The 14,406-nt window shown below is 54.9% G+C and overlaps 1 protein-coding gene and 1 long non-coding RNA gene across 2 annotated transcripts in view; one reads left to right on the top strand and one right to left on the bottom strand.

Annotated features, from left to right (window-relative positions):
* LOC134022707 (uncharacterized) overlaps window positions 1–14,406 on the top strand; it is a 110,317-nt gene that overhangs the window by 52,441 nt on the left and 43,470 nt on the right. The gene's annotated exons all lie outside the window — the stretch shown is intronic.
* The window catches only part of LOC134022705 (arginyl-tRNA--protein transferase 1), a 41,626-nt gene that overhangs the window by 26,730 nt on the left and 490 nt on the right, over window positions 1–14,406 (bottom strand). Inside the window, exons 2-6 of the mRNA XM_062464458.1 lie at window positions 11,228–11,291; window positions 10,404–10,466; window positions 10,156–10,259; window positions 9,834–10,055; window positions 1,959–2,173 (exon numbers count right to left, since the gene is read on the bottom strand). Of these exons, the coding sequence (XP_062320442.1) occupies window positions 1,959–2,173; window positions 9,834–10,055; window positions 10,156–10,259; window positions 10,404–10,466; window positions 11,228–11,291 (668 nt within the window). The remainder of the gene's footprint in view (window positions 1–1,958; window positions 2,174–9,833; window positions 10,056–10,155; window positions 10,260–10,403; window positions 10,467–11,227; window positions 11,292–14,406) is intronic.

The raw sequence follows: 14,406 nt of genomic DNA, 5'->3' as shown, positions 1-14,406 counted from the left end.
GTAGAGACCTAGCTGTAGCTGTAGAGACCTAGCTGTAGCTGTAGAGACCTAGCTGTAGCTGTAGAGACCTAGCTGTAGCTGTAGAGACCTAGCTGTAGCTGTAGAGACCTAGCTGTAGCTGTAGAGACCTAGCTGTAGCTGTAGAGACCTAGCTGTAGAGACCTAGCTGTAGCTATGGAGACCTAGCTGTAGCTATGGAGACCTAGCTGTAGCTATGGAGACCTAGCTGCTGCCTGAGGGGAGGGGGGTCCGGAACAGGAAGCTAGGGGAGGGTGTGTTTGTATCCATCTCCATGGAGACCAGGAGTGTCGTTTGCGAGATCATGACAGCACAGATAATACCACAAACGTTTTGTCGTCAAGATAAAATACATTTTACATTTACCTTGGTGGGCCAGCTGAAAAACAAAGAAATTACTTCACACCACCGTGTTGTATGTGTGTGTGTACCCCATGCCCAGTGTTTCACCATGTCACATTGGGGCTGTTCTGGGGGCGGAACAGTGTTCTTGCGGGAGAATGCAGCCTTCACATCCATACGCTCACTTTTAATTAAACATCGCTCCTTTGTGAAGCTTTTGTTGGCCAACGCATCTATGCCACTAGAATCCTGTAGAAAGTGCAGGATGGGGAATCTAACCCGGGTTTGTTTGAGTTGGACGAGGGCTGGGCTCTCAGATGACGACTTGGCACACACTGCTCTATTTCAAACAACGATGTTGGACCCGTAGGTAAAAGATAATAGTAAGAAAAGGCCTTTTTCATTTAGTTCTAAAACTCTAGAGATTCCCTTTGATAGCCGACAGTCTTATTTATCCAGCAGGTCTGGATCAGACACAGCCTGCTGATACAGCACCAACACACTAACCCTAACCCTCACCAGGAATGTTGAAATAATGCCACTTAATACCAGCAGCTTGCAGAGGCTTAATTGAGACTGGGAGGTATTGACCTTCTGAAGCTCTTACTGGGGAGCGAGTGTGGAAGCTGTGTGAGGGACAAACCCTGGTGTCTTTGATAAGCATCCCAGACGCACGCACGCACGCACACACACAGCACCACGACAGAGACAGAAGAAGAGACACACAGACAGATATAAGGAGAGAGGGAGAGAGAAAGGCATGCAGAAGAGGGAGAGAGAGAGAGAGACAGGAGAGAGAGAGGCATGCAGAAGAGGGAGAGACAGAGAGAGAGAGATAGGCAGAGAGGTGCTACTTCTAGAGTTGTAAACCATGTGGTCATCCTGCCCCCTGCTGGGCTCTGACAGCAGCACAGAGCAGAGATTTCTGACTGTGGACAGACAGACAGGCAGACAGACAGACAGGCAGACAGACAGACAGGCAGACAGACAGGCAGGCAGGCAGGCAGACAGACAGGCAGGCAGGCAGGCAGGCAGGCAGGCAGGCAGGCAGACCCAAGCTCAGGCCTCCACAGATGATGAGTCACAGGAAGTGTCTCCTCTGTGTTCCCTGTCTCTCTTGGGCCCATGTGTGTTCTGTCTTGAGTGTGCTGGCTCCTTGAGTCAGACAGCCTGTCACATTCACAGCCAAGCTCATGATGAAGTGCTTCTGGAGAGGTTTAATTGGTCTGGTGTAAACATGATCTAGCCGGGATCATAACAGCCTGGATCATAACAGCTTGGCTCAACCCTCCCCCCACCATCCTGTCTATCCATACACTTAAGGAAATTGAATGAGTAATCACAGCCAATCACAGTAATCTAATCAAGCTGATTGGGGGAGACGGGGTGAGTCTTATGGGTGGTGCAGCAGGGAGACCAGGGAGCCTAGGGGAGGTTGACTGGAGGAGCTGGGAGATGGCCAGGAGTGGGTGTCGTCCCCCCGTCATGCATGGTGAAGCTACTGGGGTGAGGGGGTAAGGACAGGTCTGAGCACCTGTCCAGGTCTCATGCACACTCTACAGCTGTCACACGGTCCAGAACAGCCCGCCTCTCCTCACCTCTAGACGGTGCAGAGGGTTTTCAGGCATTTCATGCAGGGAGTTGTTGATGAACTCCTCCAGGGCTTTTGATTGGCTTGTCTGGGTGGGCGTGGCAGGGTGAGGGGTCATGGGGGCGGAGACTCCTCCCTCCTGCTTTCTCTTCTGCAGGCGGCGCTCCTTCCTCACGTCTCTGGCCTTCCTGCACTGAGGTCTGCTCGGGTCAGGCCCCAGCCCTGCCCCAACACCAGAGGAAAACATGATTAGAAAATAGCTAGTGGAGGAGAAACTTTCCAGAGGTGTTGCTAGGAGTGGAGGGGTTAGAAAAACAGATCTTAATCCATTCCCACTCCAAAGACAACCTTGGGCTACAGCAAGTCCAAAGCGTTTCAAGGTGAGAGGAAAAAGGCTTGACAGAGGAAACGCTAGCAGTTATATATAAAACATTACTGAAAACATTAATGAATTAATTCCCAGGTGCTCCGGTCGAGCGAGCAAGCGAGAGGTCCACGCGATGGAGAGAGAGAGAGAGCTCCACACGATGGAGAGAGAGAGAGAGCTCCACACGATGGAGAGAGAGAGAGCTCCACACGATGGAGAGAGAGAGAGAGCTCCACACGATGGAGAGAGAGAGAGCTCCACACGATGGAGAGAGAGAGCTCCACACGATGGAGAGAGAGAGCTCCACACGATGGAGAGAGAGAGAGAGCTCCACACGATGGAGAGAGAGAGAGCTCCACACGATGGAGAGAGAGAGCTCCACACGATGGAGAGAGAGAGAGAGAGCTCCACACGATGGAGAGAGAGAGAGAGAGCTCCACACGATGGAGAGAGAGAGAGAGCTCCACACGATGGAGAGAGAGAGAGCTCCACACGATGGAGAGAGAGAGAGAGCTCCACACGATGGAGAGAGAGAGAGAGCTCCACACGATGGAGAGAGAGAGAGAGCTCCACACGATGGAGAGAGAGAGAGAGAGGGCTCCACACGATGGAGAGAGAGAGAGAGAGCTCCACACGATGGAGAGAGAGAGAGAGCTCCACACGATGGAGAGAGAGAGAGAGCTCCACACGATGGAGAGAGAGAGAGAGCTCCACACGATGGAGAGAGAGAGCTCCACACGATGGAGAGAGAGAGAGAGAGCTCCACACGATGGAGAGAGAGGGAGAGCTCCACACGATGGAGAGAGAGAGAGAGCTCCACACGATGGAGAGAGAGAGAGAGAGGGCTCCACACGATGGAGAGAGAGAGAGCTCCACACGATGGAGAGAGAGAGAGCTCCACACGATGGAGAGAGAGAGAGCTCCACACGATGGAGAGAGAGAGAGAGCTCCACACGATGGAGAGAGAGAGAGAGCTCCACACGATGGAGAGAGAGAGAGAGCTCCACACGATGGAGAGAGAGAGAGAGAGCTCCACACGATGGAGAGAGAGAGAGCTCCACACGATGGAGAGAGAGAGAGAGCTCCACACGATGGAGAGAGAGAGAGAGCTCCACACGATGGAGAGAGAGAGAGAGAGCTCCACACGATGGAAAGAGAGAGAGAGCTCCACACGATGGAGAGAGAGAGCTCCACACGATGGAGAGAGAGAGAGAGAGGGCTCCACACGATGGAGAGAGAGAGAGCTCCACACGATGGAGAGAGAGAGCTCCACACGATGGAGAGAGAGAGAGCTCCACACGATGGAGAGAGAGAGAGCTCCACACGATGGAGAGAGAGAGAGCTCCACACGATGGAGAGAGAGCTCCACACGATGGAGAGAGAGAGAGCTCCACACGATGGAGAGAGAGAGCTCCACACGATGGAGAGAGAGAGAGCTCCACACGATGGAGAGAGAGAGAGCTCCACACGATGGAGAGAGAGAGAGCTCCACACGATGGAGAGAGAGCTCCACACGATGGAGAGAGAGAGAGAGCTCCACACGATGGAGAGAGAGAGAGAGCTCCACACGATGGAGAGAGAGAGAGCTCCACACGATGGAGAGAGAGAGAGCTCCACACGATGGAGAGAGAGAGAGAGCTCCACACGATGGAGAGAGAGAGAGAGCTCCACACGATGGAGAGAGAGAGAGAGCTCCACACGATGGAGAGAGAGAGAGAGCTCCACACGATGGAGAGAGAGAGAGAGAGCTCCACACGATGGAGAGAGAGAGAGAGCTCCACACGATGGAGAGAGAGAGAGAGCTCCACACGATGGAGAGAGAGAGAGAGCTCCACACGATGGAGAGAGAGAGAGAGGGCTCCAGCCCTGATGAGTCCCACATGGGGGCAAGGTTTGTGGGTGTGAGGCTGTGTTAGGGTTAGGCTGTGTTTCCAATGGCTCTGCCCTGACCCCCCTCGGGCTAACAGGCTGGTTGCGTTGTATTGAGAGCTGCTCCACCACTAAAGAGAGAGCTACATGGAAGTCATTTTCTTTTCTCTTCCTCCTAAGTACTCGAGTCTTGACATGACATCATCCGTACAGAAGCTATAAAACAACATGGGCTGTGCTTGTTGACTGCCAGGGGACTGGAGGGCTGGAGTTAGATACTGTGTTGGGAGGAAGAAGTCACACTGCCGAGACCTCCTGACAGGGGGGAGGAGGAGAGAGGGGAGGATAGAGGGAGAGAAGAGGGGATGACAGAGGGGAGGACAGGAGGAGAGAGGGGAGGAGAGAGGGGAGGAGGAGAGGGGAGGAGAGCACAGAGGGAGAAGAGGAGAGTAGAACTGGAGCCAGCTGCAAGTTAGCATGGTAATCATCAGTAGGTATTCCACATCACACACTGGACCTGGCTGTGTGTGTGTGTGTGTGTGTGTAATGTACTGAGTTTTCAACATAATAACCAATATATTGGAGAACACAGAAACACACAGCCCCTGTTCTGCAGACAGATATATAGATGGGTGTGTATACCCAGAATAGTTCCGGTAACTCATTCCTCCCCTCCCTGGCCGCCTGCCAGCCCCTCCAACGCTTCAGGCATCCCATGTCAACAGCTTACACACGCACATCCTGTTTGGAGCAATAAGGAAACGAGCCATTTCCTGCCTGTCCCACTGCCAGCAAACGCTCCTCTCTCCCCTTGTCTCTCCCTCTCTCCCCCGTCTCTCTCTCCCCCGTCTCTCTCTCCCTCCCCGTCTCTCTCTCTCCCTCCCCGTCTCTCTCCCTCCCCGTCTCTCTCCCTCCCCGTCTCTCTCTCTCCCCCGTCTCTCTCTCCCCGTCTCTCCCTCTCCCCGTCTCTCCCTCTCCCTCCCCGTCTCTCCCTCTCCCTCCCCGACTCTCTCTCTCTCTCCCCGACTCTCTCTCCCCGTCTCTCTCTCTCCCCGTCTCTCTCTCTCTCTCTCTCCCCGTCTCTCTCTCCCCCTCTCCCCGTCTCTCTATCCCCCTCTCCCGTCTCTCTCTCCCCGTCTCTCTCTCCCCCTCTCCCCGTCTCTCTCTCCCGTCTCTCTCTCTCCCCGTCTCTCCCTCTCCCCGTCTCTCCCTCTCCCCGTCTCTCCCTCTCCCCGTCTCTCCCTCCCTCTCCCCGTCTCTCTCTCTCCCTCCCCGTCTCTCTCTCTCCCTCCCCGTCTCTCCCTCTCCCCGTCTCTCCCTCTCCCCGTCTCTCCCTCTCCCCGTCTCTCCCTCTCCCCGTCTCTCTCCCTCCCCGTCTCTCTCTCTCCCTCCCCGTCTCTCCCTCTCCCCGTCTCTCCCTCTCCCCGTCTCTCCCTCTCCCCGTCTCTCCCTCTCCACGTCTCTCTCTCCCGTCTCTCTCTCTCCCTGTCTCTCTCTCTCCCCGTCTCTCTCTCTCCCTCCCCGTCTCTCTCTCTCCCTCCCCGTCTCTCTCTCCCTCTCCCCGTCTCTCTCTCTCCCTCCCCGTCTCTCCCTCTCCCCGTCTCTCCCTCTCCCCGTCTCTCCCTCTCCCCGTCTCTCTCTCTCTCTCCCCATCTCTCTCTCCCCATCTCTCTCTCCCCATCTCTCTCTCCCCGTCTCTCTCTCCCCCTCTCCCCCTCCCTCTCCCCGTCTCTCTCTCCCTCTCTCTCCCCGTCTCTCTCTCCCCGTCTCTCTCTCCCCCTCTCTCTCTCCCCCTCTCTCTCTCCCCCTCTCCCCGTCTCCCTCTCCCCGTCTCTCTCTCCCCCTCTCTCTCTCTCCCCCTCTCTCTCTCCCCCTCTCCCCGTCTCTCTCTCCCTCTCCACGTCTCTCTCTCCCTCTCTCCCCGTCTCTCTCTTCCCCTCTCTCTCTCCCCCTATCCCCGTCTCTCTCCTCTCCCCGTCTCTCTCCCTCTCCCCGTCTCTCTCTCCCTCTCCCCGTCTCTCTCCCCCTCTCCCCGTCTCTCTCCCCCTCTCTCCCTCTCCCCCGTCTCTCTCTCCCTCTCCCCCGTCTCTCTCTCCCTCTCCCCCGTCTCTCTCTCCCTCTCCCCGTCTCTCTCCCCCGTCTCTCTCTCTCCCCCGTCTCTCTCTCTCTCCCCCGTCTCTCTCTCTCTCCCCCTCTCTCTCTCTCTCCCCCTCTCTCTCTCTCTCTCCGTCTCTCTCTCTCTCTCCCCGTCTCTCTCTCTCCCCGTCTCTCTCTCCCCGTCTCTCTCTCCCCGTCTCTCTCTCCCCGTCTCTCTCTCCCCGTCTCTCTCTCCCCGTCTCTCTCTCCCCCTCTCTCTCTCCCCCTCTCTCTCTCCCCCTCTCCCCGTCTCCCTCTCCCCGTCTCTCTCTCCCCCTCTCTCTCTCTCCCCCTCTCTCTCTCCCCCTCTCCCCGTCTCTCTCTCCCTCTCCACGTCTCTCTCTCCCTCTCTCCCCGTCTCTCTCTTCCCCTCTCTCTCTCCCCCTATCCCCGTCTCTCTCCTCTCCCCGTCTCTCTCCCTCTCCCCGTCTCTCTCTCCCTCTCCCCGTCTCTCTCTCCTCTCCCCGTCTCTCTCCCCCTCTCCCCGTCTCTCTCCCCCTCTCTCCCTCTCCCCCGTCTCTCTCTCCCTCTCCCCCGTCTCTCTCTCCCTCTCCCCCGTCTCTCTCTCCCTCTCCCCGTCTCTCTCCCCCGTCTCTCTCTCTCCCCCGTCTCTCTCTCTCTCCCCCGTCTCTCTCTCTCTCCCCCTCTCTCTCTCTCTCCCCCCTCTCTCTCTCTCTCTCCGTCTCTCTCTCTCTCTCCCCGTCTCTCTCTCTCCCCGTCTCTCTCTCCCCGTCTCTCTCTCCCCGTCTCTCTCTCCCGTCTCTCTCTCCCGTCTCTCTCTCCCCGTCTCTCTCTCCCCGTCTCTCTCTCCCCCGCCCCCCCTCACAGAGACACGGCAGTGAGGAGCGGGATGGAGAGCTGTCCAGAGTGATGTCATCAGCTTGCAGTGATCCTCAGAAGGGCAGAGGGGGGACTGCAATACTCTGAGCCGGGACCACCAAACAACTTCAATACACGATCCTGGTTGACAGTCTACTGTACTGTGTTAGGCTCATAGTTGCTGGGTCAATAACAGATTATAAATAAACCAGTCAGGCATGGATTTATATGCCTAGTGGATTCATGTGTATACAAACCAAGGAGCACGATTTGCAGCAAGATTGTCTGGCGACAGAGAGCAACACTCCACTATGTGACCTAAAAGGGTTAGGGGTCAGGGAGTGGGTTAGCTAACCACCAGAATCTCAATACTAAACCAGCACAAAAAAAGTCTCAGAAAAGCTTACATTTCGTTCTGTGTGGCACAAAAAAAGTTGTACAAACATAATCCAAAATGCATGGCTTTTACATTTAGTCATTTTAGCAGACGCTCTTATCCAGAGCGATAAACAGATTTTAAATTGCTTTCTGTGTAACGCAAAAAAAGACGGACAATTGTTAAATGATTCAACAGATCAACTTTCTAGGTGTCCGAGCAGGAAGCGAGTGAGGCTTGGTGTTTGGTGTTTCCAGACAGGAAGCGAGTGAGGCTTGGTGTCTGGTGTTTCCAGACAGGAAGCGAGTGAGGCTTTGTGTCTGGTGTTTCCAGACAGGAAGCGAGTGAGGCTTTGTGTCTGGTGTTTCCAGACAGGAAGCGAGTGAGGCTTGGTGTCTGGTGTTTCCTGGGAGGGGCTGCAGGGGGCAGGGCTGGCAACATTTTTTACATTTTTAGTCATTTAGCAGACGCTCTTATCCAGAGCGACTTACAGTAAGTACAGGGACATTCTCCCCGAGGCAAGTAGGGTTGTGGTTGTGGCCTTGCCCAAGGACACAACGTCATTTTGCACAGCCGGGAATCGAACTGGCAACCTTCAGATTACTAGCCCGTTTCTCTAACCGCTCAGCCACCTGACTCCCTAACAGTCCCCAACAGGACACCCAACACAGCCAGGCAGAGACAGGACACCCAACACAGCCAGGCAGAGACAGGACACCCAACACAGCCAGGCAGAGACAGGACGCTCAAATGAGTTCCTCCTGAAACTAAAGGCTGGTGTGCGCCTGGGCACAGGAACACACCAGAACAGGCGTGTTAACGTTGAGTCACTCAACACATCACCTCCATCTATGACCCCTGGCGACACCAACACACACACCACCTCACACACTAACTCAGGACACACACACAGGTACTCCTGAGGACTGAGCGTGCAGCAAGTGTGAAGATGACAGATGTGTTCCTGTGGAAGACGTCTGCTCCCATTCCAGCAGTTAACACTTCCTAAAGAACTATGGCACATTCTCTACCTCTCCAGCCACACACACACACACTCTACCTCTCCATCCACACACACTCTCTCTCTCCATCCACACACACTCTCTCTACCTCTCCATCCACACACACACTCTCTACCTCTCCATCCACACACACTCTCTCTCTCCATCCACACACACTCTCTCTACCTCTCCATCCACACACACACTCTCTACCTCTCCATCCACACACACTCTCTCTACCTCTCCATCCACACACACACTCTCTCTCTCCATCCACACACACACTCTCTACCTCTCCATCCACACACACTCTGGTTTTGGGTCTGGGGTCTGGTTCTGGGGTCTGGTTTTGGGTGTGGTTCTGGGTCTGGGGTCTGGTTTTGGGTCTGGTTCTGGGGTCTGGTTCTGGGGTCTGGGTCTAGGGTCTGGGGTCTGGTTTTGGGTCTGGGGTCTGGTTCTGGGGTCTGGTTCTGGCCCCTGGGGTCTGGGTCTGGGGTCTGGTTCTGGCCCCTGGGTCTGGTTTTGGGTCTGGTTCTGGCCCCAGGGGTCTGGGTCTGGACCCTGGTGGACCTGTGGGCCTTGTGCTTGGTGACCGGGCTTGATTCCCAAAAGGTGTGAGTGAGGAGTTGTAATAAACTGTGCTTCCTGTCTCATAGCTGTTTATTATCTCTGTACAGGTGGTGTTATTGATTCATTACTGGCTGTTACTGTCTTCCTCAGGACATCCTGTAGTGATCCAGATCAGGGATCCGGACAGACGGGCTGAGAGGAGACCCCTTCAGAAAAGCACAACCGCACAAGCAGTCCTGAGGCAGTCCTACTGTCTATCCATGAGTGTCTGCTGCACTCTGCTGGTCAGACAGGATCACTGCAATCTGAAGCTCACTTAACCTGGCACACAAAACACACATACATCCACACACAAATCACACACCCACAGACTCACACATCCACAGACTCACACACCCACAGACTCACACACCCACAGACTCACACACTCACACACCCACACTCACACACCCACAGACTCACACACCCACAGACTCACACACCCACAGACTCACACACCCACAGACTCACACACCCACAGACTCACACACCCACAGACTCACACACCCACAGACTCACACACCCACAGACTCACACACTCACACAGACCCACACACCCACACACTCACACACCCACAGACCCACACACCCACAGACCCACAGACTCAGCAGGTAAGACCGAAGGTATAAAAAGCACACAGCTGCCAGAAGGAGGTTTGATCTCACATCCTGCCGGGTAAGTCAACTTCCTGTGGTCAGCCTCACCTGGTTTGGGTGCTGCAGGGGCTGGCCTGCTGTCAGAAATAGCAGCAGCAGGTTTTCTAGCAGGTTCTGTGTGAGGGGCTGAACTCTGGTCCTCCTGGATGGAGGTGACAGAATGGGTGTCCTCAGAGCAGAGAGCAGACGGCTCCACCACATCCCCCTCAGAGCAGAGAGCAGACGGCTCCACCACATCCCCCTCCTGCAAGAATGAGTCCATGGGCTCTCCTGTCAGGACAGAAGCACAGTATCAATCACCATGCCTTACCACACACACACACGCACACACGCACGCACGCAGCCCAGACCTCATCTCCACACATCTCACCTCCACTCCCTCCTGCAGGCATCTCCCCTTTAGACAGGAACTTGTTCATCTTCTTCAGGATCTTCTTGTGGGTTTTGGAAGGCTGGAAGTTCAAGGCATGGCACCTTCACAGAGAACATCCTTTATTAATTGTTTAAAGTTGATTGAACCGAAACCTGCTGGCCATTATGAATAACAGTTAATGAAATCCTTTCATCTCCCAGGTTCCAGTGAGGAGCGTGGCTCCTGCAGGAGGGCCTGGGCCTCACCTGATGCTGTACTGTGGACAGCACGTCTTGTTCATGATGGGCTTGTAAACATACTTCCCACTTCTGAGAAGGAAAACACACAGAACAGGAAAAGCTCAAGCATTTAGACCACAAAGTGACATGCGGTTTCCCAACACTGAGATGCTTCAGGGAGGGGTGGTGGTGGGGGGGGTGTAAGGAGGGGTGGGGGGGTGTAAGGAGGGGTGGGGGGGTGTTAGGAGGGGTGGGGGGGGGGTGTAAGGAGGGGTGGGGGGGTGTTAGGAGGGGTGGGGGGGGTGTAAGGAGGGGTGGGGGGGTGTAAGGAGGGGTGGGGGGGGTGTAAGGAGGGGTGGGGGGGTGTAAGGAGGGGTGGGGGGGGTGTAAGGAGGGGTGGGGGGGGTGTTAGGAGGGGTGGGGGGGGTGTAAGGAGGGGTGGGGGGGGGGTGTAAGGAGGGGTGGGGGGGTGTAAGGAGGGGTGGGGGGGTGTTAGGAGGGGTGGGGGGGGGGTGTAAGGAGGGGTGGGGGGGTGTAAGGAGGGGTGGGGGGGTGTAAGGAGGGGTGGGGGGGGTGTTAGGAGGGGTGGGGGGGGTGTAAGGAGGGGTGGGGGGTGTTAGGAGGGGTGTTAGGAGGGGTGTTAGGGGGGGTGTTAGGGGGGGTGTTAGGGGGGGTGGGGGGGTGTTAGGAGGGGTGTTAGGAGGGGTGTTAGGAGGGGTGGGGGTGGTGTTAGGAGGGGTGTTAGGAGGGGTGTTAGGAGGGGTGTTAGGAGGGGTGTTAGGAGGGGTGTTAGGAGGGGTGTTAGGAGGGGTGTTAGGAGGGGTGTTAGGAGGGGTGTTAGGTTATCTCACCGTCTCCATCCTCTGTCGATGAGGTCCTGGTAGTCCTGTACTGTCATGGTGTGGGACCACATCCCTGAGAAACAGACACACAACATTACGTCCAGGGTCATGACCCCCACATCCTGCAGGGTCAACAACGCTAGGGAGGGATGTTTCCCACAGTGCTCAGGAAGGGAAACACACAGACCTCTGGGATGTCATGGCAACGGCCTCAGGGCCCCCTTTTCCCAGAAGAGATCTAATCTCTCTGCTTCAGCTCCACTCCACCACCCGGTACACACAATCTAAATTTCCAAAGCATATCAGTCTATGAATAAACAAGCACAAATACAACATCAGTTTCAAGTCTTGGATGCGTTAAGGACAGAACACTGGCACTGTGTCTGTTAACACTGTCTGAACCAAACTCAGTAGTAAACAATAGCAGATTATAGAAATGATCTCCTCTCCTACCAGTGTTTCCCCTACTATTATATTAGGGGGGCGCCCGATCACAAAAATAATTTAAGGTTACCTTTCCTATAAAACAGGTATATAGCTTGCTCTTTTATTAAACCAACTAAATGGCCTTATGTTATTTATCTTATTTACACAACGGCATGTCATTTCTGTCTCTACATGTTTGCCGTCACCCCCACTGGGCCCTAACACACACCCTGGGCCCTAACACACACCCTGGGCCCTAACACACACCCTGGGCCCTAACACACACACCCTGGGCCCTAACACACACCCTGGGCCCTAGCACACACCCTGGGCCCTAGCACACACCCTGGGCCCTAACACACACCCTGGGCCCTAGCACACACCCTGGGCCCTAACACACACCCTGGGCCCTAACACACACCCTGGGCCCTAACACACACCCTGGGCCCTAGCACACACCCTGGGCCCTAACACACACCCTGGGCCCTAGCACACACCCTGGGCCCTAACACACACCCTGGGCCCTAACACACACCCTGGGCCCTAACACACACCCTAGGCCCTAACACACACCCTGGGCCCTAACACACACCCTGGGCCCTAACACACACCCTAGGCCCTAACACACACCCTAGGCCCTAACACACACCCTGGGCCCTAACACACACCCTAGGCCCTAACACACACCCTAGGCCCTAACACACACCCTGGGCCCTAACACACACCCTAGGCCCTAACACACACCCTGGGCCCTAGCACACACCCTAGGCCCTAACACACACCCTGGGCCCTAACACACACCCTGGGCCCTAGCACACACCCTGGGCCCTAGCACACACCCTGGGCCCTAACACACACCCTGGGCCCTAACACACACCCTGGGCCCTAGCACACACCCTGGGCCCTAACACACACCCTGGGCCCTAACACACACCCTAGGCCCTAACACACACCCTGGGCCCTAACACACACCCTAGTCCCTAACACACACCCTGGGCCCTAGCACACACCCTGGGCCCTAAAACACACACCCTGGGCCCTAACACACACCCTGGGCCCTAACACAGCCCATCTGTGTGATATAACAGACCACCTGTGCATTGGTCACACCTGATCTGCACCAGACAAAGGGCTCCATTCAGGTGTGCAGGGACTGTGGGAGACACAGAGAGAGGAAGCTGGTGAACACTGATGTGAGCTGGTTCTGACAGGCTGGTTTTGACAGGCTGGTTCTCTGGTCCACACAGGATCAGCACAGGTGACAAGGTTACTGCTTCTATGAGTCTGGCCTCTCTGCCTGCCTGGCCCCCACCACCACCATGGGATTAAGCACGGTGCCACGTCCTTCCTCACTGGCCCCTGTGCCTCAGGGCTTAACTACCTGCCCTGGGATTATCACCCTGGGATGATCACCCTGGGATTACACTGCCCTTCCTGCTCTTCTCAACTCTCCTTCATTGACTGCAAGGCAGGGACTGCCTGAGCCCTCTTATAGCCATCCCTCCCAGCCTCCACACACCTTGTTACACTCCCATACACGTGACATCCTCATCCATCTGCTTACACAGCCTTTTATAGCTCTGTCTCAAAGGCAGGTGTGCCAGCGACGGAAGCCCTTGTCTTCCAGACAGACTCCTGGCCCATGAAGACTGGAGGGACAGGGTTAGCTTAGTGGTTAGAGACTCCAGACTGAGCTGAAACCACCGTGTGGGCTGACTGATGGCTGAGATGAGGTTACATGACAAACCTGCAGTCTTACCAAACTAACAGGTGGTTGGTAAAGAAGGGAGGTCTTTATGCTTGATGCTGCTACATTCAGGTCCCCCCCTTCCCACAGTGTCCATTTCCTAGAACTCACATTTCATAATGATGAAGCCAGTGTGTCCTCTCTCCTAGAAACACACTGGAAGGTCCTAATCTGGTCGCTGGAGAGAGAGGCCTGAACTCTCCTCTTCAGGTAGGTGTTACGGAGCAGGTTAGATAGATGAACTGGAATAACCTTAGTCAGACAGTGTTCAGTGTGTGGTTCAGGGGTTTCTGGCTGAATGTGCAGTTATACAGTGATCATAAAACATGTAGACTATGAGTATCCGCTGGTCACCTTTGCTCGGCTTCGACTAATGGTTGTAAAGTCAACATTGAGAAAATGACACAAGAGCCTGACATTTCCTGACAGTGTGAAACTTGTCGATGACAGGAACTTTTCACCCAAGGCAAAGTGTCCATGCGTCTTAAGACACCATTTATGTTACAAAGAGCAGCACAAACGTTCATGTGAATGCCTTATGTAGTACCCTAGTTCACTGGACATTTAATTGAAAGACACGTTTCCAGTTAATGGAAAACCTGAACCCGCTCATAATTCACGGCTGATCCTCTGCTTCCTCTTTGACAAGGCCAAGTGAAAGCGACAGCTGATGTTTGGCCAACTAGCTAACTGGTAAGCGATAGCTATCAAGCTAGATAGCTCGCTGGCAGATACTAAGACTGCTCTAATACTAGCTTGTTAGCTAGTTAGCCAAGACGCTAACTTCCTTATTTCCCTAATACAGTACTGTGAAGAAAACCAAGGAAACACAACCACCACCAGTCATTACACAGGATGCAGCTGTATACTAGATTTGAGGAAAGCTGTCACAAGCTAGGCTACGTAGCCTAGCTAGATATCTAACATTAGCAACTTGCTACGGAACGATGATCCTTGTTTTATTTGCCTGAGCAGCCCCGAGTTTACGATTTAATCTTGTTGCATTCGATTTCGT

The sequence above is a fragment of the Osmerus eperlanus genome, chromosome 6, assembly GCF_963692335.1.
Source record: "Osmerus eperlanus chromosome 6, fOsmEpe2.1, whole genome shotgun sequence".
In the NCBI taxonomy this organism is placed as follows: Eukaryota; Metazoa; Chordata; class Actinopteri; order Osmeriformes; family Osmeridae; genus Osmerus; species Osmerus eperlanus.
Note: the sequence above shows the minus strand (reverse complement) of the source record. Positions and strands in the feature narration are given on the sequence as shown.